General features: G+C 37.4%; 1 protein-coding gene across 1 annotated transcript in view; it reads right to left on the reverse strand.

Moving 5' to 3' along the window:
* LOC140145842 (sorting nexin-7-like) overlaps positions 1–25,787 on the reverse strand; it is a 42,061-nt gene extending 16,274 nt beyond the window's left edge. Inside the window, 9 exon segments of the mRNA XM_072167527.1 lie at positions 299–385; positions 2,351–2,419; positions 2,988–3,118; positions 5,629–5,824; positions 7,891–7,945; positions 7,947–8,047; positions 8,735–8,845; positions 12,060–12,242; positions 25,626–25,787. Coding sequence (XP_072023628.1) covers positions 299–385; positions 2,351–2,419; positions 2,988–3,118; positions 5,629–5,824; positions 7,891–7,945; positions 7,947–8,047; positions 8,735–8,845; positions 12,060–12,242; positions 25,626–25,754 — 1,062 coding nt within the window. The 5' untranslated portion in view covers positions 25,755–25,787.
* Between the last annotated feature and the right edge of the window lie 47 nt (positions 25,788–25,834).

Raw genomic sequence — 25,834 nt, forward strand, 5'->3', positions numbered from 1 at the left:
CAGGTATGATAGGGGCATTGTGTTTTGCAAATGCAAGTGTACAGCATTGATAACATGTTTGATAGCTTATCACAATTTGTGAACACGCTGGTTCAGGGTTATAGCTAGCCCAAGTTGAATGCCTACTAATTTGACTATCCAATTAGAGCGCTGGCTTGGGGCACAATCTTTTTGAGAATGCGAGGGATTGGGGAAAAATACCCTGAATATCTGCCCATTGAAATATGCAATGTAGGGTTCAGTCATCAAATATATTATATAAAAGGATAAAACCTAATAATATATTGTGCATACTCACTTGTTCCCTTTCATTTTTCTTCCTGGATAATTCATCTGCAGCAAGCTCGTGTTCTAGTTGAAAGTAATCTCGCCGTTTTAAAACATCCTGATGATAAAAATAAAGTACATTGCTGTAACTGCAAGAAAATCATCACTAGATTCTGCCCTTTGAATACACGTTTATAGGTATAACTTTCAACTCAAGGCAGTTTCCACCGACCATATCTCCGAAAACCTCAACTCAAACCTCATATTCCAAATGCATACCCTTATCATGCTTGCTAATGCAATATAGTGATGCCTAATTTTGCCAATATTGTAATACTGTTTTGCCTAACTGTTCTGTTAAGCTCACCAACTCCTCCAAACTCCTCATAAAAGGTTAGCTCATATTGTTCTTTCTGCTGATATCAGAACATCGATTGATGGCATGAGTACTCTTCATTGGAATCAGTTACATGACATGTAGTTCAACTATATGGCAACACACACTTTTAAACTAGGGGGGGGGGGGAGCACACCAAAACATTTAGCGGGTTTGTCCCCCTGGAATTTTGAGGTGGTGGGTCTTTAGGAGGTGATGGCGTACCGGTAAAAGGGGGTCTTTTGGAGCTGCGAACCGGGCTGTGAACAAGTAAAATGGGGGCTTTTGGAGCTGCGAACAGGCAAAATCAAGGGTCTTTCTTCGCTTTTTGGTTGAAAATAGAATGGGAAAAAAAACCAGAAATGAGAGGATTGAGCAATTTTGGGGTCTTTTAGAGCTGAAATTATCAAAATCAAGGGTCTTTCGGAGCTCTATTGTGGTCAAATATAGGGGGTCTTTTGGAGCTGCGAAATCCGAAAAGGGGGGCCTTTCCGGGGGGAGTATACCCGTATGGTCATTTAAATGCCTGAAAGGAATGACTTTCCTTTCCTCACAGTCACAGTTCACTTTTATGCATGACACCAACTCCAATGGAACCAGGAGTCAAACCAATTTTACTCATTTTTTTTCCTTTGTGGAAATTCAGGTTGAATCTTTCTTAAAGGGTTCAAATGGAGCTGCCTAATGTGTTCATTCCATTTGAAATTCATACTCCCCCTGTGGAAAATATTTCCAAAATCTTCCACAGGGGCAGTGTGGACTTAAATTGGAATAGCCCATTTACATAATGACCTTTTTCAAACTTCAAAATTAGGGTAACACGGTCTCGCTCCAAAATGCTAAACACGGTCTCGCTCCAAAATACATCATTGAACTCATTTCAGACTATGCTCCTACCACAACAATCTCTCTCAGATCTTCAAAACAGACTCTTCTCAAACCCGGTCCGCGTATAAACACCGCGACTTATGGTGACAGAGCCTTCTCTGTCGCTGCTCCGTATCAATGGAATAAATTACCAGACTCTATTCGCAATGCCACTACCGTACCGGAGTTCAAAAACAAACTCAAAACTCATCTATTTAATCTGAATTTATAGCACCATGCATCTCTTCTTTGCTTGTTGGAGGACAATGTCCATGTTTTTTCCACTTATTCTGTGCTATGATATAATATTGTATTTTATAATGTATCTATAATGTTATTGTACACTTTTTTTATCTCAATTATGTTATAATATTGTATTTTATAATGTTTCTATAATGTTATTGTTTTTTGTTTTTGTTTTTTTATCTCGATGTATTTTTTTAAACTTTATGCTAGCACATTGTATATCTTCCTGTGCTTTTTATTTGATGTACAGCGCATCGAAACTTCAGTCTTATGTGTTTTATCTCGATGTATTTTTTAAAACTTTATGCTAGCACATTGTATATCTTCCTGTGCTTTTTATTTGATGTACAGCGCATCAAAAACTTCAGTCTTATGCGCTTTATAAATGAAATTAATGTAATGTTATGTTATGTAACATATTATTATCAACATTATCAATATAAGGCAAATTGAGGGCAAGAACAACCTATCCACAAAAGCTGCTCTATAGACATTAGACAATTTATGCATTCTATATTGTACACAATCTAAAGAATATGACACCTAGCAGCTATTGCAGATAGGGCATACTTGCAGTAACATGTTGACACTAACCTTAACAGCTTCAGCATAGAGAATGTATTCTTTAAGTGTAGGAATGCATGTAGAATCTTGTGTCTCCACCTTCAATGTAAACCAATAATGCAAGTATGTTAGTTTCTGTTGACAAGGGTCAGTCTTCAGTGAACAGCTCTTTTCAGAGCCATCAGTAGGCAAGGGGCAGCCTACATGTCTCATTCTTGTCTCAGAGCTACTCCTGACCAAAGCTTGACAGTTCTAAACTTGTCCGACGACGAACCTGCTAAAAACCCATTAAATGTTAGTTTCTAACCAAGTACTAGGGACCAAATTCTGCTGGCTTATGTTTTACTCTATGCAGACAAAATGATATAAGGTTAAACCTAGCTGTAGATGGGAGCATCAATTACTTATTTTAACTTTCAAATGTCTCACACACATTGCTCCTGAGTATCTTTCTTCACATTTTACTTTTACACTTTACACTCATTCTACACATTCCAAATGCACAAGGGGTCAATCTCAAAAAGTTTGGTTGCTCCAAAATGTGTTTTGAGCGACATACATGGTGCTTTGTAGTTCCCTTCATGAGCGCATCTTGATGGGTAATCAGCCAATCAGATTACCGATTGCGCGACAAAGGCTATGTTGACAACAGCACTAATAAACTTACAGAATTTTTGGTAGCTTTAGCACAGCCTTCGACTGCATCAGCAATATTGATAAGATCGTCAGATAGTTCCACCTCTGAGTTGGCCCATAGCCTGAAAACTGGTCCATAGGTATCTAGGTCTGCTGCATAATCTGGAAACGTAAAACAGTAATGAAGACTCAACAATATCCAGAATTAATGTGAAATTTAGCTGCAGAGGTGATCATTACTCTACATGAGTTGCCATCACTTAAAAATAATTTCTTATTCAAAGTTTATCCTTCGTGTAAGACTGCATTTAATTAGCCTAGCACAAATCTTCTATTGAAGGATTATACAGCTTTATTCCATAAGCTGCTTAATTCCACAATGGAGTCTTTACACTAATCTAACTCATGAATATCCTATGCCAAGGATACACCAAGTTTGGATTTTAGAAGCTAAAATGTTTATCAAGGTGACTCATAGCTTGACAGGCCACAATATTTTGATGGTAAAAACGTGTCTTCCAATTTAAAACCGAAAAGCAGGCAGATGACACAGAATATACCGAGAGTGACCAACCCGACAATGGCACCAATGACAATACCTCTAGCAATAGCATCATCCATGCAACAATGGCTCCAGTGACAATACCACTAGCAATAGCGCCACCCACAATGGCTCCAGTGACAATACCACTAGCAATAGCGCCACCCACAATGGCTCCAGTGACAATACCACTAGCAATAGCGCCACCCACAATGGCTCCAATGACAATACCACTAGCAATAGCGCCACCCACAATGGCTCCAGTGACAATACCACTAGCAATAGGGCCACCCACAATGGCTCCAGTGACAATACCACTAGCAATAGCGCCACCCACAATGGCTCCAATGACAATACCACTAGCAATAGCGCCACCCACAATGGCTCCAATGACAATACCACTAGCAATAGCGCCACCCACAATGGCTCCAGTGACAATACCACTAGCAATAGCGCCACCCACAATGGCTCCAATGACAATACCACTAGCAATAGCGCCACCCACAATGGCTCCAATGACAATACCACTAGCAATAGCGCCACCCACAATGGCTCCAGTGACAATACCACTAGCAATAGCGCCACCCACAATGGCTCCAATGACAATACCACTAGCAATAGCGCCACCCACAATGGCTCCAATGACAATACCACTAGCAATAGCGCCACCCACAATGGCTCCAATGACAATACCACTAGCAATAGCGCCACCGGATACATACTAACAATATAAACTTGGTCAAATAAAATGTTTTTAAGCTTCGATTATCACAATATATGATATTGAAAAAGTGTCGATGAACATGCCTATCTGTATCTACATTTAATTCCGCATAGGTGCTCTATAAATCACTCTGTATGAAGGTATATACGTAATAGAATATTAAACAAACTGCCAATTTTTTATTTAAAGCAATTGTTACTGTTATATTTAGAAAAATAAGTTTCTCAAGCTTTCTGACATATGAATTAGATCAGGAATTGTCTACTAACACCAGTTCCTGATCTATTTTTATAAATGATGACCTCACATGACCTCTCACTACGAACCATCAAAGACAAGAAAGTACCCATTTTTGGCGAGAAAGGGCGAGGAAAGATGAGGTAGCCTATTATAAAAGAAGAGGTTGAGATTACTAAAATAAATCTTGCTCAGATCCTGGGCTCTTGCTCAGATCCTGGGCAAGTTTGGCGAGGAAAGGAGAAGAATGGCAAGGAAAGGCGAGAAAGGGCGAGGAAAAGCAAGTACATCCGGCACATCCAGACACCCATTGTTATCATGTTGACTCAATTGGTCATAACCTTACTGGGTTCTCTGGCTGAGTGTAATAAAATTGGTTATGGCCAATTAGTCAACATGTTAACAATGGGTGTTAATTGGGTGCTACTTATATTTCAAACAAAATATCTATAGTCGTGTTCACATTTTGAGTTACACCCGGCGTAACTTATGTTAACATTGATAAAAATTCCACAAATATTTGCGCTACTCCTACCGCGTGTCCACACCTAGCCTACTCCTAGTACTACGCCGACCAGTTCCACCAAGCATTCACTTTTGGTCAGCGTAAACATCAGCTACAACTTCCGGTGTTTCTGTGACCTTTAATGTAATGTCTTAGATCCGACCAACAAAAGGTCAAACTTACACCGGTGCCAGGAGTAGCAACGCTCACATTGCAACTTACGCCTGGCAGAGATTACACCCAGCTCGCTACTCCTGACTTTTGTCAGGAGTAAATCGTCGGAAGTACGCCTGGTGGAACTTACGCTGACCATCGTTCACACTGCCACTACTCCTGGCAGCGCCTACCGCTACTCCTAGCAACTTGCGCCGACCAAGTTCCGCCAGGCGTACGTCCGACAATGTGAACACAACTTATGGCAGGACTGGATGTGCTGGGTGTACCTCGCCTTTCCTCGCCATTTCTCCCCTTTCCTCGTCAAACTTGCCCAGGATCTGAGCAGGACCTAATTTAATTATCTCAACCTCGCCATTCCTCGCTTTTATACAAAATGTAATAGGCTACCTCGCCTTTTCTCGCCTAGCCTCGCCATTTCTTGCCAAAAATGGGTACTTTCTCGCCTTTGAGGGTTTCTAGTGTCTGTTAATGATGACCTTTAACCTCACCTGTCTCTTCCTGAAGTACTCTTCCAGAAATTCTCTCAACAGATCCTAATTTATCACCGAATGTTTGTATATATTCATGCATAATTGTAAACTCTGGGTCCCTATTCTTTAGCAGGTATGTCGACGATGTCGTCTTCAGAGAGGAGCCGACTCGACTGATTATACCGGATCCTTGTTTTCTATGAGCGGTTAATTCCTGCGGTATAGAAATCAGGATGTAAACAAATTAATAATAACTGTGTAAAGATTGCTTATTGATAACTCAAGGCAAGTGGGATGGCAACACCCATAGCAGCCATAATGTTCCAGTTTTAGCCTTATCCAGGGTTGTAGCTACAGTGCACGTGGGCAGTGATAGACAGCAGAGCCCACCACTTAGTTTTGGAGCCAACCACTCAGCTGCAATTTTAGCACTGGAGCCCACCACTCAGAGGCCAAAATTGCATCATATGATTGAATTGTTATTTGGTCCGTTTGTCAAAAAGTGCCAAATATGCAAAATTTTCATCAAATGCCAGCCAGCACTAAAAATATCCTAGCTACAACGTTAACCCTGCTTAACTAAAACACTGCTTAGTACTTTATTACATTGACTTATACTCTGATCAGCTCGTAATAGTTCGGACTCATTACAACGTGCATTGATATAGTGGCGTACACATAGCTGGGAGCAGCACCTACGTGAACTGTGCTTTGTGTAATGTATGGCTGATGCGCGCTTTTGTGAATTAATGAGAGCCCAAGTTTGGACTTGTTCAGTAACAAAAACTGAATAATTCTCGCCTATTCCGAGCTGATCATAGTATAAATGAGTTGAGGAAGCCAATAACAGCATTTATATTTCCATAGCTCTTGTGTTAAGGTCACTAATATATCAAGAGCAAAGTCTTTTCCCTTCCCAGCGGAAATGACACCCCTTAAATCAATCCTCCAGATCTTCTTGATAGAACCGATACTTGTAATCTTGAGTGTCAACTTTACTTGTCTCAATATTAGAGTGTAAACCCCACTTTTTATTAAAAAACTTATGAGGGGCATTTATTAGAGGGGGAGCGTCTATTAGGTCCTTCGCATTCAATTATTAGTTTCCTGTTTACCGCCCGCATCCAAAATTGAAAATCTCAAAATAATTATTTTATTTTTATTTCTGATTTTCTCCTTTAAAATAACTTTCAACTACTTCTACTTGCCATTTTCTGACTTTAATAATATCAACAATAATGATGAATGAACAAAGAGTACAACTCCACCTTCACTTATTTATAAAATCAAATATTGTTGTGAAATAATTAAATGCCCGCTCTTGTCAAAACGTGTCAATAGTTGCTTGTAATAGTTCAAACTAAATAAAAGAAAATAAAAGATAATTAATAATTAAAAGTCACCTCAACCCTTTTTAAAAATCTTTAACAGGAAACTAATAATCAAGTGTGAAGGGCCTTACAGACAATATTGTCTATTTGCTATGAAAAGCAGCAAATGGAGAACCATTATTTTTTTTCTCACCTGATTCTCCTAATATATGACAAAATTGAATAACTAAAATCCAGAGAATGAGTAAAATATGCTATAATACCATGCTATGTTAAAGCAGCAGCTTTTACAACATACCAATGAAATGACATGAACTTTACTACAACACATATGCAAGTAACTAGATGATAGCTTATAAGCTAATATATTGGCCTTTTAGTACATTACTAATTGGACCATAGTGCTATCACTAAAGGTTCATCACCAACATATATACATACTGTACAGCATAATTTTCTTACATTTTGGGAATGAAAAATTGAAATAAAGCATGAAATACATGTATCTGTAAATTCATAACAAGAAAATATTAAACAGCATTTGCACATCAATATTTGTATGTATGACAATTTTATGTACATAAATACACCTTATCAGCAGCAAAATTCACAATTTTAAAAGCACATTTCATGCTTTACTTGGTTGATTACTTTTTAAGATATCTTATACATGTACTTCTACAATACATTTCTTTCCTGTACTGATTTGCCATTCATTGCAACATGGGTTGATAGTGTAGTGACAAAAAATACCTCTAGTTAACAGAGCTCATCAGACCCATGTTGCACTGAATAGCAAATCAGTACAGGGAAGAAATCCATTGTGGGAAGTGTATAACATATCTTCTCTGATGGTAAGCTATGAAACACAGCATAAACCAAACCAAAACACACATGCAATAAGCCAACACTGCGAATTGTTCTCAGTAAAAAAACACCATAAAATTACCCATGCCTTAGCAGTCAGAAAGACTTTGAAGGATTCGTTGAACGACAGAACCGGTGTTCTCGATGCGCTCCAAGAACTGGTTGAGTGCTTTCTGTCGCGCTTGTAAGAACTCTGAGCTGAAACGGTCCATTCTCATGCTGTGTTTTTCCGGCAAAGGCTGTAAATGGAGAAAAGAAAAGTCAGTACAGGAATGCATGTAATGCACTTTTTCTGTGTGTATGTGTGTATTTATCACAGAAATAAAACTAGAGAACCCAGGGGTGAGAGTGACCACAGATAAAAAAAAGTCTGGAAAGTCTGAAATTTGGAAATTAAAGCTCCTACACTTTTGTACAGAGGAAGTGCAGAGAAAGAGATCAAAATCAAGATAAAAAAAATCTGAATTCTAATTTTAATCTGAACTCTCCTGCCCCTGAGAACCCCGACTCCCTATACAATGCGCCATCAGCTATGAGGGGAAAATTTAGGGTATTTGGATCATCACGCTCATATGACAACGGCTGCCTCGAGCACATTACGACCAAAACTGAATACCCTCAAGTTTTGCTCCATGCGTGTATCAAGATGGCGATCGAGTCCTGGTTATCTGGTTTTAATACATGGTATTTATGTTTCTGAGCCCTGAATGAGGCTCCCTCACAATATTTCAAAGCATAAAAGGTGTCATAGGATCAAAGCACATGTTCCTTTAAAGATCATTCCGCAAGTTGACGGCCACATTCATATAAAAGAAGTCTGGATGTTAAGGTATAAAGTACTATACCATATGCTGTATTTGCCTCCCAACATCTCCTGCCCTGGTACTTACCAACTAATCCTGACTTTAAATCAATTTTGAACTTACCGGCACTAAATGAGTTGGTTGTGATTCAGCTAACTTTTGTCTAAGCCATAAGAAATCTTGATAACGCCTCCTAACACTGTACTCTGAGTTGTCATAGTTGCCCCTAGTAGTCTGCAAACAAATGCATAAGAAAGAAAGCAGGACTTTTTAATTTACAATGGCATACATTATTCAAAATATTTCTATGGGCCTGATGAAGTTTTGTACGATAGTGAATTATATTGTGCACAGCTACATGTATAAAGATCCACTGGTACATCATCATCATCATCAGTCGGCTGCAGGGCAGACGACTACAAGCTTTCTCCAACTATTGCGATCTTGGGCAAGCGAAACAATTTTGTTTGGCTGCAGCATCCTTCAGTATCTCCCAGGAGGTGCAGGACATACTGTAAGTACAGTGTGCGCAGCCGTCCCGGTTTCCTCTTCCCGTGTGGTGGAATATAAAGGGCATATTCTTTCACAGGCTCGTCATCTTCAAGATGCACTATATGGCGGAGAAATTTGAGTTGATGAATCTTGACTCTGGCAACCAGTGGAGTGGTGTTGGTCAGATTGTCTATGGTTTCATTTGGAATCCGATCCACATGCTTGATGTTTAACATGACTCTGTAGCAAGATGTTGCAATGGCGTTGATCTTGTTTTCCATGACTCACACACATACAGAAAGACAGTAACACAAATTGTCTCAAATAGCTTGATTTTTGTTTCGATTGACAGGGATGGGCTTCTCCAGAGGAATTCCAGTTTCCAGAAAGCTGCCCAGGCTAGTGTTTTTCTTCTTTTTAGGTCTCCAGCACTAGAGCCCATCTTGGGACCCAAGTACTTGAAGTATGTGACATGGGTGATGGTACTACCATAAATCGTCGAACGTACGCCTGCTGGTTGGGCGTTACAGTTTGCAGTCATATATTCTGTCTCAGGTGTGCTGAAGACAAGGCCTAGCTAGATCTACTGTTGCAGTTGCAGTCCTAGTAAGCTGCGACTGGTACAGCGCCTGCCAAATATATATTTTCAACCATTCACACAGTAAACGGCTCTTTTCAGAGCCATCGTAACTTTTACATAGCAGATATTAAAGCAAGGGCTGCTTTTTTCTGTTGACAAGGGGTAGTCTTTAGAGAACGACTCTTTTTTTAGACAAGGGGCGGCCTACATGCGTCACTCTTGGTACTTGGTCCTGAAGACGACAGCTTTTCCTGATGAAAGGTTGACAGTTCCAAATTTGTCTAATGGAAACCCCGCTAAAAAACTTACTAAATGAAATAGGGATTTATTACTGGGACCACGGCCTAGATTTCATCTTGGTTTGCGAGAATCAAAATCCATCATAGTCACTGCACTTACTGTATGATACAATGAGAGAAGTTGATTCTCGCAACCGAATCTTACACAAATCTATTCTGTGATTCTCGTCGAAATCTAGGCCCTGGGGACTCTTAATAAAAAAGTTTAAGCAAAATGGTACATTTGTAACTTGCGAACGGTTACTTGCGTATGATGGGTGAAAGTTGAGTGAAAAGGATCCTCTGGTAACGATGAGCTTTCAATTTGTTTCATAACATACCGACTACATCAGGCCTCCAAAAACCGCGGGAACGCGGGAACGGCGTTCCCAGAAAGGTCACAGAGGTCACAGAAAAAAAAATGCAAAAAAAAAAAAAAAAAGAAAGTTTTCGGCGATTTGAGAACCACTGGACCTATTATGAAACTTCAGGATCATTCACAGTTAATTTTTCAAAAAATAAGAAAAAAAATCAGAAAAAATTACGAAAAATTACAGTTTGTTATCCTGTTTATGCAAACCATTAACTATGTTTATTTCTTCATCTATCACATATTATATATGCATTGGTTTTCCATGCATTTATCATATGTGATAGATGAAGAGATTAACATTAGTTAATGGTTTGCATATTAAGATAACAAACTGTAATTTTTTTCGCTATTTTTTCCATTTTTTTTTCAAATTATCTGTGAATAATCCTAACCCTTCAGAATAGGTCCAGTGGTTCTTCAAAGTTGCAAAATACTTCTAAACTAGAGCGGTTCTCGACTTGCGCGGTTCTAGACGCAAAGCGTCGGCCGCAATGCCTCCACCTTGACGCGTATCATTTTAACTGGTGCAATTTCACTAGGAACTGGCCATCTCTAGATGACAGTGTAGGTTTTTAGAAAAAGTGTAACAAATGAAAGATCCTTGACCCATTTTGTCTCATGCCCATATGACAGTTTTAAGTTATTTGACCTCAGATGACCCCTGGGTGACCCCTGATGACCCCGAAAAGACTGTCCAAAATTTGACTCTAAATGTTGATTGTACCCACCAAGTTTCATGCCCATATGACAGTTTTAAGTTATTTGACCTCCGATGACCCCTGGGTGACCCCGGATGACCCCCAAAAGACCGTCCAAAAATTTGACTCTAAATGTTGACTGTACCCACCAAGTTTCATGCCCATATGACAGTTTTAAGTTATTTGACCTCAGATGACCCCTGGGTGACCCCGGATGACCCCAAAATGACCCGCAAAAAATTTGGTTCTAAATGTTTACAGTACCCACCAAGGTTCATGCCCATACGACAGTTTTAAGTTATTTGACCTCAGATGACCCCTGGGTGACCCCGGATGACCCCAAATGACCCTCAAAAATTTGGTTCTAAATGTTTACAGTACCCACCAAGTTTCATGCCCATACGACGTTTTTTGCCAATTTGACCTCAGATGACCCCTAGATGACCTTGGGTGACCTTGACCCACTAACCAAACCTACTGGAATTTGAAGACCGCCAATGACCATCCCTCCACCAAATTGCATCACTGTACATCTTATCAGTTCCGAGATATTGCACCCGCAAGCTCGGACGGACGGACGGACGGACAGATGGACGGACGGACAGATGGACGGACGGACGGACAACCAGGAAACATAATACCTCCGGTGGAGGCATAAAAAATGTTAAAAAATAAATAAAAAATTGTTTTGAGTTTTGACAGTAATACTTTGAAATTTTAAGTTGTGTTTTTTTGTGAAAAAGGATGTAAATTTTTATAGAAAACTGTTCCAAAATAAGGCTCAGATTGCATGAGAGAGCATCTAAACCCTGAGAGCTGGACCCCGGCCGTTAGGATTTCGCGCTTCGCGCTCGTGATGTCCGCTACGCACACATAGGCCTATTTCAGTTATTTCACAGAAAATTTTCAGCACTTGTCATTAAGTTCCCAGACAGCAGAAAATTTTCTGGAGGCCTGGACTACATGTACCCTCAAACTCAAAGTGTATCACATTTTGCTCATATTCGGACTAAAAACCTTAACTTACCCTAGTAAAAACCCTATATGTTACATACGCGTCCACTTTGAATGTGTGTTTCTGCGGGTCGTCTACAGTGATGAAAAGGTCCTTGGTGTCTGTATCATCTTCTAGTTTTAAGGAGCCCATGAGTGCTGTGGTTGATCCTGTACTGCTTGCTCTAGCACCCCCTGGGGAGGATGCCAAAATGGTCTGGCAAAGAAGAAAAAATAAAGAGATAACATCAGTACCAGTTAGCAGGAAATTAAAACTGGAGAAATGCATTTTGGGAAGTGTACGTTTGCAAGGCTCACTGCATTTACATAGTCAGACTCTCAAAATCCGCTAAAAAAATTCAAAATCACAACAACAAAAAAATGCACATTTTTTCCCAATTTATGTTAAAAACACACCCAAATTTGGATCCAAAATACATACTTTTGTGTGTACGCAAATTGTGCCACAGGCGCAAGGCAAATAATGCACATTTTATGTACCGGTATTCCTAGTAGCCCTTATCTTAAAATATGGTGCATGGTGCTTTAAACAGGGACTGCCTTTTGAGGAGAGCGAACTCTCTACTGACTCTCCTTAAATCTGATACCGGTATAATATAGGAGAGTGATTTTAGAGCTCTTCTTAGTCGACCATTCTCTCCTTACAATCTATTGTAAATTAATGCTCTAAATACATGTAGCTTTCCTTGAATGCTAAAGAAGAGCTATTTAATGCTCTCCTGCAAATTCCAAAAGACAGTCCCTGCTTTAAACATGAATGTTTAAATTGGCCATCAAATTCATGGTACCGTACCGTACTTATTTTCCAATCTATTGTTGTTACACTGTAAAGCCCCATGTTGGGTGACGTCACATTGCGCAGATGATTGCCCGGTAGTTCTGCAATATTCAGTTGTATTCTTTAAACTGTTTAAACACTTGTCCAATAAGTGATTTGCTGAACCAGAACACTCTAAAATTCATTAAAATTCTGATTCTTGCATTTTTGGTACTGTATTAAAAATCAAGCAATCTGATAAATTACATATCATTAGAGTCACGCGGTAGCCGTGACCAGCAAGTTTTTAAAAAAAAGACTGTTAAAGAAGACTAATAATAGGGATGACCAATGAACCATCAACTTGATTAGAACACTCCCATAGACATGCAGGGAGCTCAACTGTGCACTGCTTGCACATACATTTCTAAATTGATCTCATTCTTTTATTTTTCAATATTTATCTGTAAAATTTGGGGAAGTTACTGCCAATTATATTTTGTAACTATCTTGCAAATTACAGCAACATAACTTATTTTGTTTTTCTGTAAGTGCGAGTCAAAATTGGTCCATCGCCACAGTGCGCTTAATTGCCAGTGGCTGAGTTTAGCACTGCTCAAGAATGGCACAAAATATTCAAATCAGTAAGATCAGGTGAAAAACGTGGCCTACTGAGCTGTAATTTGGCAGAGTTGCCAGTAATACCTCTATCATACCCTCTGTAAAAAAGGTTAAAAAATTGAACAAGTAGATCTCGAGTTACAAATTAAATCACCAGCTTCCCTTTGGAATTTTTATATTCCTTTCAAATCATGTTAAGAAGACACCTTTCTGAACATAAATGTGAAGTTTCGTGCTCATTCGATGTATTGTTCACCTGATCTTAACCCTAAACGTTTTCTTATATTTTGGCCTATAACATCTACAACTTGCTGCTGGCTATACCTTGTTTAGGACTTTCAAAAGAAGTACCTGAATGTGCAACCATAACTGTTTCAAAATAGCCCGCGATAGTCATGCAGGTAACTCCGAGGTCAAGCATTGAATTGGTTTGAACAAAGATACTCATAATGTATTGAGTGCTACTTTGGTTTGAATGAGGAATACTACAGGAATACACATGAGCATGATGAGGATAATCTCTATTGTTGTGAATGAGTCAATGACCTTCAAAACTTAAGATTTTGTTTACATACACCTACTAATTGGTCATATTAAACCCAATAACATTGAAATTCTTGGTTGTGAAAAAAAAGTTCACCTATACTTAGTGCAATTTTGATTTTGTGCCATATCGGCTATCTTGGATGATTTTTGGCAAATGTCCTCTAAATGCATGATTTCAATGCCTTGGTTTGAAAAAATAAGTTATGCCAGTGACTAGTTAAGTGCCATTTCATAAGAAACCCTTTGATACTTTCACAATATGCTTGTTTCATGTTTGCAAATATGTTAAAATAAAGAAATTAAAGGTAAATATATGCTTATGCCAATTTTGCTCCCAACTGCTATTTTTAGACCTTGTCATTTTATTTCGTTCCAATGACCGGTCAGAATGGGAAACTTTGATAATTCATAATTCGAAAAGTTTTTGACCGATTTTGACCATTTAACCACCAAAATACTTCTGTTGATTAGTTCTACTCAGAAAACAATCTTTTGTAGCAATAGGGTCAACATGAAATTTTGATGGTTATCCCTACTAATAAGATGCTCCCGCGAGACTATATTTACACCTCACATTAAAACACTTGACTTCTATTGTTCTATGATATTTTTCGCTGGGTACAAAGTGTATCTAAAACCATGTTTAATGTTATTTAGAGTCCCAAATGTAATATATCTTGACAACTCATTAATTCAAAAAGGGACACCAATCCTACTTTTGCTTCATTTCACCCGGTATTTCATAGCGAAAATTAGTGGAAAATAATGCTGATCCAGAATTTTTGGACAAGGCTACAGCACTAGCGGGCAATCACCTACACACTACTTTTTCAGATTTACTTCCAAATACCCTAGCATTTTCTGAGATACCCTACATACAAATTCTGAGCCCCATTCGCCAAAAAAAATCAAGTTTTCACAATTCTTTTGTTCTTTCCGGAGGATGCACCCATTCATATTTTTGTTTTCCTTTTTAATGATTAAAAGTGATGTAAGATTGAATAATGTACTTCGACACAGCAATGTATATCAGAGTCCCGTAGCTCAATGGCTTCAAGCGTTCGACTCGGATCCGGGATCCGAGTTCAAACCCGATGACCAACTTTTTTTTTTCAATATTGTATTAAACAATAATTTTATTGTCATTAATCAAGGATAACACAATTTTAATCATCCAGTGCTATTGTGATATTATTTTTTTTATCAATGCAAGATGTTTGATTCTCAGGTTTATTACTTATTATATTAAGGGCCTATTTAAAAACAAAACCTATAGTGCAGCCGCTAGCAGAACAAATAATAAAAGAAATCTCTTTATTACTTTCTTTCTTTATTTAAATCTGAACAACACAACAATCTGAATAACACAAAAAACTAGATCAGGTTACCTATATTTTCTCATTTAAATAAAGTTCTGTCCTACCACGGGGCGATTCGCATGATAATAGGACAATAAAACATGTAATATGTATGAATGGTTGTTGAATCGATCCAGACACCTGTCCCTCTGTCATCTTCTGCTATCGTAGAACTGTATTCCTACATGACTGTCATTTCAATTGTTATACCGTTCCGGTTGGTTTGTTGCATACACTCTATAGGTGTTAAAAATTGTTCCACTAATATGGAAGGCCAGCAGGGACAAAAACGTATCCAAAAAGAGACAACCAAATATGGAAGGCCATTAAAGTCACACGTAAAGACAAATTAGCAAAGCGGCAAAAATACACAAAGGCCTATTGAAAGGAGGGACTGTCCCCACCACAGACACACAGAACAACTTGGCACAGCCTATAGGAATGTGCAACAAGATTTTCCACAGGGCTGCAAAGAACCACAAGCCGCGAAATTTTGATAGCCAACAAGCTTAAGCTATTTAATTAACCCTCGATAGAGAGCAGGGCTTGACGAATGAGGGAAATTAAAATCACAAGACCGCCAAGAACCGCCGCTCAATAGGGATGTCAAACTAGATTGCCCCACATGGTTACAAAGAACCACAAACCGCGAATTTTGGATATCCACCTAAATTGCCCCGCGGGGCTACAAAGAAGTATGCTTATGGTCATTTTCACGGTAAAGGGTGTAACTTTGGATTTTTAACATTTTGATCCGTAGTTTTCTAATAAAGCCACAGAATTCCATGATTTTTGGCCACATAAGTCATCTAGTTAGCAGCTACCTTGGGTAGCATAATCATCTTCGGGAGTTACTGCGTTCAGTTTTAGCAGGCTTAAATGTACCTAATATTGCCATTTTGAAAAACTGTAAAAAATAGTAACATTTTTGTAAATCCCTGTGTTTTCTTCAGTTAGTTCATGGATAATTTTTCTTATCCTGAAAGTACGGTCATATGTTCAGTAAACACTGCCACATTAGATTTAATTGTGAACAGCCCTGTATTTTTGAGAACCGGACTTCGATATTTGTCGCTTTGAGGCTTCATTTTCCGTTAACAATTGTTAACAAACTTAATGGGTATAGCTTTGGTTCATAATTCTTGGTTATTTCTTCACTTCTTCTTGATTCATAACAGTTGATATCTTAACTTGAAATGGGTAACAAAAATTAGTTGATTTGCAAGCTTTTAAAATTTTTATAAAATCTTGACTTCAAAGAGCCGATTTTCCGTTAACTTTTTGAAGCCTCCGAAACAAACTGTTCAGCAAGCTTGGGCAAATATAAATAAGAGAGCTCATCCAATCTATTTATCAAAATGTAGCAAAGTAGATCCTCAAGTCACTTGTTTTTAAATCATGGAGATATATATCACCGTTTGAAAATGGGACCCAATACAAACTTTCCGTTAACAATTGAAGCCTCCGAAACAAATGAAGCCTCCGAAACAACAGTAAGCTTAATTATCATCTATGCATATCTAAATTGATATGTTCCATATTGATATCTGCATTGTAATTGTTGCATGATATGTGCAGAATGTCATAAATTTTTTAAAATTGATATTATGGTTAATGCTTGAAAAATATACTGATATCCAAGAAAGCCCGCTTCGGAGGCTTCACATGCAAATAACACCATACTTAACGAAATGGGTGAAAAAATTACCATGTTATAAATCTACAATATCTGCCGCATAGAATCATTGATTCAATACACACAAGAAAATAACAGCTTAGATGATCCCAACAGTGTTGTTTTCAAAAAACCACTTCTGCAATGTTTAACCATTGTTAACATGAAGCCTCGAAACAAAAAAATGACTTGCTGTGATAATTTAATTTTTGTCACAACTGAAATTCAATACTTAGAAGCAAAGCATGAAAATTGGTAATTGTGATATTTTTACCTATTTTTTCATGTCAACTTCTAGTATAGTTAGCCAAATATTTTACTTTTATGATCACCTGTGTTGTTAACTGAAGCCTCCGAAACACAAATCGCTTGAATTGCCAATTCTAAAAAATAACTCCAATTTCTGTGAAACTTGGCTGGGAGGTTCCTTTCATCAAGTAGTATTTGTACATGAAGTTAGACATTTAAATTATTTTAGGAACCCAATTAAAACTTAAAAAATATGTTTAAGGTTGGGAAATTTCCATTGCAAATGACCCTTGATGTTAAAAATTTTCAAAATTGCAATTACAAACATAGCAAAACATGGTATAAAATTTAACTTATATCTGTTGACTTACTTTGGAATGGGATTTCACATGTATTCCAGCTTTCATGTCATAATTTTCTGAGCTTATGTAAAATACATTTTTCTTAGATTTTAACCAAAATGTTATGGAAATGTCAAATTTTTTATCAGAAATCAAAAGGTTTAAGCCTTGAAACACTATTTTACTGGAATTTAAGTTGCTTCTATGCGGCCATGTGTTTTGAACTTGCCACGCAAAAAAGGTGGCGACGTTGCATTTTTCCAGATCCTTTCGCCAAAAATGTTTATAACTTGACAACCACATGAGTTATAGACATAAGTTTGGTGTCAATTTAAAGCTGAAACTCCATACTATATGCTGTGCGAAATTCATTAATGTATGTTTTAGGGTGTTGGAGATATGTCCATAAGTTTTTGGACTATTTAGGGTGGCGGTGGCTGAGGAAGCGGTGGCTGAGGAAGCGGGCTGTACAATCCCTATGGAAGGCACAGCATCATGAGCATTGCAGTTAGATTTTTAAATTGCTCCCATTTGCAAATTATAAGGCCCCTCTCCATGTAACTTGGACCCAAGTGTCCATAAGTAAAGAGGTATTAGATAAACTAGGTTTTAGGCCAAAGGCAGGGTCCAAGGTCACAGGTCGAAGGTCATTGAAGGTCATTTTCCGAAAGAGTAAAAAAATAGGTATATATGCCCAACCCCTATACAAGTATACATTTTCTGAAGGGAAATTTCATGGGGAGTTCAAATATGGTAAGCAATTAAAGATAGGGGCAGAGGTTAAAAAATATGTCTTGAAATATAAAATTGAAAAAGTTAAATTTTAGCTGACAATTTCAGTCTGGACAACTTAACAATACCCCCTACAATTTTTTTTAATGGCATATTTGGATTGCCCATGCGATTTCCTTTCAGGAAATGTATAGTTTGTATGGGGTGGAGTGCATATTTAAAATTTTATGGCAATTTCAACCTCGGAAGACGTAAATAAGCTCAAAAAGGCTGCGCAACGCAAAATGGGGCGAGTTCAAGACACATGGCCATGCATGATTGCAGTAAACAGAAACATATTTAAGTGGTTTGAAATTTTAAAAAAAAAAATCAAAAGTTACACCCTTTACTGTGAAAATGACCTTATCCAACAAGCTTAAGCTATAAATTACCCCCCCCCCCCCGAGACTGCAGGGCTTGAAGAATGAGGGAAATTAAAGCCACAAATCGCGAAAGACCGCCAACAACCGCCGCTCAATAGGGATGTCAAACTATATTGCCCAGTAGGGCTACAAAGAACCACAAACCGCGAAATATGGATATCCAACCAGTTTAAAAGACAAATTAGCCACCGATAGAGGCCAGGGCCTGAACAAGTAGAGCAATTAAAACCACAAACCGCGAAAGAACGCCAAAAACCGCCGCTCACTAGGGATATCCAACTAGATTGGCCCGCAGGGCTACAAAGAACCACAAATCGCGAATTGGATATCCAACAAATTAAAACCCCAAACTGCGAAAGACAACCAACAACCGCCGCTCAATAGAGACATCCAGTTATATTGCCCCGCAGGGCTTCAAAAACCACACACTGTGAAGTATAGTTATCCAACAAGCTTAAACTATAAATTAACCCCGATAGATGGAAGGGCATAAAGAATGAGGGAAATCAAAACCACAAACCGCGAAAGACCTCCAACAACCGCCGCTTAATAGGGAAATCCAACTAGATCTATAAATCTAAATAACTATCAACTGCGAAATTTGGATATCCAACTAGATTGCCCCACAGGGCTACAAAGACCCACACCGCGAAGTATAGTTATCCAACGAGCTTCAACTATAAATTAACCCCCGATAGAGGGTAGGGCATGAAGAATGAGGGAAATTAAAACTACAAACCGCGAAAGACCGCCAACAACCGCCGCTTAATAGCAAAATTCAACTAGATTGCCCCGCAGGGCTACAAAGAACTATCAACCGCGAAATTTGGATATCCAACTAGATTGCCCAGAGGCTACAAAAACCACAATCATTAAAACATAATTATCTTGCTAAGTCGTGGCACTTAGACGCTTCCGTAGTATCAGCCTTGCTACATAGTTTCAATTTGAAGTAACTCGGACTGACTCTGTGTCTCGCTGGCATCGTCAACATTGGGTATGCGTTGTTCATATTTACATTTTCTTAGTTGCCTTGAATAATTAAAGTATATTAAAATATATATGTATCCCTATTAACATTACAGTCACGCGGTAGCAGTGACCAGCAAGTTTTCAAAATAAACGGCTGATAAAGTTTTATTTAAAAATAATTTACTGTCATAAATCAAGGATAACATAATTTCAAACATCTATTTTTCGTTTTATTCGTTTTATGGAGTACCGGTACTTCGTAACCCGATGACTTTCCAAGCTTAGAGCTGCTTGGCTACATTCATAAAAAGAAAGAAAATCTACCAAAAAAAGCGTTGACAACGTAAAGAAAGCAGCAAGTTTAAAAAGCCCCCACCTCGGCTCACTTTTTGAAACTTGGTCCCATTTTGAATATCAACAGCAAATCGGTGTTTTTAACGTTTAAAAACAATAGCATCATTGCCATTAACATGCCTACTTGTTATTCCTTTAATTCAATCATTTGTCATGAACTTAATAATTATTATAAAACAAAACATATATAGGATATTGGCCAAGAACAACATAATAACCTTTCTGATCGTTCCAGAATGCTAACAACTTAATATCGCATCGGCACATTAAAGATACATAACACTTCTGGAAATGTTTTTTAAAAGCTGATAATTATGACAAAGATTAAATCAGTATCTTTTACAAATGGGACCAAGTTTCAAAAAGTGAGCGAGGTGGGGCTTTTTAAACTTGCTGCTTTCTTTACGTTGTCAACGCTTTTTTTGGTAGATACAGTACACAAATTGTTCTTAATTAATCTTAATTCAAATAGCCTGTTCACTTGTATTTTTCTCCCATCCTTTTTATCAGTTCAATGACTATCATTTGAAGATTCTTATGATACAGAACATCCTCTGTTGCTTGACAAATCTAGCCATGAATGTGCTCACCGATGAGCTTAACATTCGAGGCTTGAGACCATTACATTCAAAATTTTGTCGGATTCACTGTCACTGAAGCATGACACCGTAAAGCAATGGAAGTTCAGATGTAAACACAGCTGATCACAACGGGTGATGTTATCCAAAATGTTGCTAAAATTGTACTTCAACAAAATTTTGGACTGTTCAGAATAAGCAATCTTTACAGTCGACTCAAATTTCAACACAACAGAATAAATAATTTATAAATTATAAGATCTGTTGCAAAAAATGTCAATGCTGATCGACCAAACATGCCAAAAAATGATAGCAACATACTCTAGCATCCTTTCATGACCGCTGAAGCATACATTGTAGTCAAGTCTGCCAAGGACACTTGGCACAAATAGAAAGCATGAAAGACCATGTCACTCTCGATAAAAGAATGCATGCATGTCAAAGGTCATACGACACCAATTTGATGTTTTTGTTATGCTCCTCGAAATATGTACCTTAACACTTCCTACGACCAAGGGGAGCAATTTTGAAAAATTTGGTGTTTTTGGGTGCTTTTATAATAGCTGCCGTTTACTGATTTTAGCAAATAAAATTCTCTACATTGTGTAGATTGTGTCGAGTTTATATTATTTACTCAAATGTATCAGAATATTGGGAATTACTGTGAACTAATGTGTGATTGGTAATTTGCATGCATGGTCAAAATAATTATGTGATTCCAGTTGTAAAATGTTCTAAATTTCATATGATTGTCTATTTTCATTTATCCATTACATTTTTCATCTCATTCCATCAGGCCTGGAAATAAGTCGGTCTGAACCAGGAGCCAAACATTTGGAAAAGCGGCTCCTGGTCCTGTAATTTTCTAGTGAACCAGGAGCCATTTTTGAAGAGCCAGGAGTCATTTTTCTTAAAGTATCAAAATGCTTATTTTTGTTATTTCTACAGCTTTCGATGCTCACCTGAGACTTTTAGATCCATGTTATTTGTTATTTAACTTATGGTCATGTGTCTTATGGTGGGACCATAAAATACCTGGTGATGTTACATTTTTCTCTCCTCTTTCAGATTTAACTTGTTGTCACAGGGCTATTCTTGGTTCAATTGCATGAAGTTTGGGCTCATTATACAGCCTGATTATTCTAATTTTCAAATATGTTTCTCAATTTGGAATGCCAATTTGTTTAATTAGTGAAAAATACCAAAATGTTAACGAAGATAAACCTGGTGGATAAGCGGTAGTGGATAAGCGGTAGTGGAGTATGTGCATTCTCTATGGGAGACATGGCATCCTTTTGAATTTTAAATTATATAATTGCCAAATTGTGTGCTATACTTGCAAATCATACCTCAAATGAAAGCTTGATCATTCATTATTCATATTCAGCTATTAATTTTATCTAATCGTGTTAACAAGTATTAATTGAGAACCGCAAGTCACAAGAACCTCAATTTTTTCCTATCACTTACACACAAATGCCAAGATTTTCAGTCACGACATGCGTTTTGGCTTTCAATTGTTGTATCTTGAGAATTATACACCCTAAGATAGGAAAATTATACATTTTTGGAAAGCTTTTTACCCCAGGAATCCAAATATGCAGTTAAAATAAATGTAGGATACACTCTAAAGAAAATATCTTCAAAAATGTAATCAACATTTTGTGCATGAAGTTACGTATATTTTCACACCCTGTATGATCACCACTTTGGTCAATCATAACATGGCAAAAGTATACATTTTATTTAAGCTCATAGTGTTGCCTGCCACAAAGTTAGATTACATTTGAGATATTCCATATCAGTAGCAAATGCAATAAATTATGAATTCACAAGTAAAATTAATTTTTTTCATGATATCACCTTTATATTTTCTTACGCACCCTGTATACCACAATCACCACGATCGCTAAACATGAAGGCGGCCATCTTGAATTTTGGCGACATTGTTTCTAGATATTTAAAATTTTCCTAAAATCACGAAATAAAAGGCCAAATTGAATAAAATCAAAAAATGAATTTAAAAAAAATGAATAAAATGAATAAAATAAAATAAAATAAAATAAAATAAAATAAAATAATAAAATAAAATAAATTAAATTAAAAAAAAATAAATAAATAAATAAATAAATAAATAAAAAATATTATTATTTAATAATAAACTGAATTAAAAAAATAAAAAAATTTAAAAAAATAAAAAAATAAAAAAAAAAATTAAAAAATGAATAAAAAATAAAATAAAATAAAATAAAATAAAATAAAATACATAATTTAAAAAATTAAAAAATAATAAAATAAGACTCAACTGGTCTGTTCAGATATATAATAACATTCATTGTATAACTTGTTTGTTAACTTGTGACAATAATTAATAATATAATAAGTTAAATAACAAATAACATGGATCTAAAAGTCTCAGGTGAGCATCGAAAGCTGTAGAAATAACAAAAATAAGCATTTTGATACTTTAAGAAAAATGACTCCTGGCTCTTCAAAAATGGCTCCTGGTTCACTAGAAAATTACAGGACCAGGAGCCGCTTTTCAAATGTTTGGCTCCTGGTTCAGACCGACTTATTTCCAGGCCTGTGTTGCATAATAATTCACATTGGTGGATCAGTCATTCCGGAATTTTAGTTATCAGTCGGATTGATTAGCGAATCAGTCGATGAGGGACACGTGGGGATAGATCCCTGGTGTTAAGGATTATTTCGTCCTGTCACAGTATGTGCCCTTCTGCTGTCACAGTATGTGCCCTTCTAGTGATTCTGGAAACGGGGATGATTGATCTACATGTACTTATGTTGCTTGTCGGTAGTTTACAGTGCATGATTTGATGAGATCACTGCACATTCCCACCTAGGCTTTGTTTATGAGCTCCGGAATTTCGGAGTCAGTCAGTTATGCAGATGTTGCAATGTGCAAATATTCATGTAAAATTATTTATGGGAGCTTGACCATGCATTTTGTATTAAACAATTAATCAGGATGATTTTGCATGATATGATTGCTTTTAAATGATAATAGGAGACATTGTTGGTCCGGATGCGGATTCGTCGGGTCGGATAGGGAGTCTACCGGTGAGGGGTATGTTCACTAGCGAGGATCGGTTGCCTGTCATAGATGTTCGATCTATGTAGGTTTCTCCTGTGTTCTTGCTCATCGATGGCTGGCTCTTTCTTTGATGCGATGGCTCCGAGAAGGAGTAAATGGTCACTCATATTATTTGCTTGTGATGTGAAATATCAACCACATCATTTGATGTAAATGATGTAGAAATAAAGACTTATCACACTGCACACAGGTAATCGTGGAAGTAACAAATATTTTTTTTGATGAGTAATAACCAGCGATAATGCTTTGTACCGGAGCTATGATACAGTTTTTTAAGGCGACTCCGGATTTCTAACTAAAATGTCATAAAGGTTACCAGCATATAATTATACATGCTGTGAAGTTATTTTAGAACTGCTTTGTTTAAACATTTACTATCACAAAGCATGACAACAAGTAATTTTAAAGTTGATGATAATACATGTATGTTTTGGATATGCCAAATTGCTTGTTGGAGATATTTTGGAAAATTCAGATAACTCTCCCACATATTAATAATAATGTTATAAAGTGTTATAAAGATGATTGTTTTTAAGGAAACATCATTTACTCCGGATTTTGGACCCGGCGGAGCGCCGATTGAATCCGAGAGCAATGTGTATGGGCACCGGTGAGGGTAATGCACGATCATGGCTGATCTCGTTCCATGTTCGTATCCTCCTGCATGCTCTTGCATGTCGTTGTCTGGCTCTTTTGGTGATCCCTTCGATAGACGTAGTGGATACTGCTGCGCCGGCATCCACTACTCAAAATATTGGACCTGCCTGTCAGCCTTCACACGGTAGACGATAGGCAAAATAAAAATTCCTATCGTTTATTCTCTAAGTATGCTACTAGTACACACTCTAATGTTCAATATAATGAAGCAATTTTGTTTTGGCTTTCTTAGTTAATTAGCTACAGAAATTAGAAACGAGCGTTACGGACGTTACGCAAAAGTGCCTGCCATTTTGACAGATGGTACATATCCTTAAAAGTTAAAAATCTCCATTCAGTTCCATGTTTTATTTTTTTCTGTTAACTATATTGAGCAAGCCCTGACTCCATTCTATGTAAACATGAAAAGCAAGTTTGAAATTAATACTCCTGTATCGTCCTACACTGTTGATTTAGTGTTACGGACGTTACATTTTATCTCAAATGTAACGTCCGTAACATTTTTCACAATGAAAAAAAACTGTCAAGGTACTTCCTCAGATTTTTTTCTTTACTATCTTGAAGTACATGTACATGTAGGTCTGACATTTATCTATGGAAGCATGGTTAGCAAATTTGAAATAAATGCTCCTATTTTGAGAAATAATGTTCCAAAATTTTGTTACGGACGTTACAAAAGGCACTTTTGGCGTGGAATTGGCCAAGAGCAAAAAAAAAAAAAGGAATAGGTGCTAGCGCCTAAAAGCAACACATTTTGACAAGTTCAAGTATAATAGTACCATTTTTTCAAACATTTTTATACTTTTTCAAATTTTTCCGCCCTTTTTTCTTCTGCCGCCCCTTCTTCTTCCACAGCCCCTTCATTTTGGCCGCCCCCTGCTTTTACCCCGAGGGGACTCGCGCCCCTGGCAAAATTCCCGCAAAGCCCCCACAAAATATGCGCACGATTAACAACAGAATAAATAACTTCCGGTGCAATGAATTGCACCGCTGCACTGTCTGACCGAAAAACCATAGCAAAGTACTCTAGCATCGAATGCGTATAGACTATCGTGTGCAAATTCGAAGCTAGAGCCTAGAGCCTCTGTAATCATGGTAATACAAAAATAATTATAAAACATGAAAATTAAAAAGTGTGTCAAATTCTGCAGACATGGCAGAAGTGCTACACGGATTAATCACTTGATTCTACTATTATTTCTTACCGCGATTAGTTCTTCTTCGCCATCTGTACCTGAAGAAAGTGGATCTATGCCTGATGAGTCGGGTTCAGTCCCATTTTCGAGGGTAGAACCCGCTTTATTATTCGGTAAATCATCTGTCACCTCGGCCATTTTCTGATTTTATCACTTGCCAAATAGTATATTCTTAAGGCTAACATTACTTTGTACTGAAACAAACGTACTACACAAAT

The sequence above is a fragment of the Amphiura filiformis genome, chromosome 2 (genome assembly GCF_039555335.1).
Source record: "Amphiura filiformis chromosome 2, Afil_fr2py, whole genome shotgun sequence".
In the NCBI taxonomy this organism is placed as follows: Eukaryota; Metazoa; Echinodermata; class Ophiuroidea; order Amphilepidida; family Amphiuridae; genus Amphiura; species Amphiura filiformis.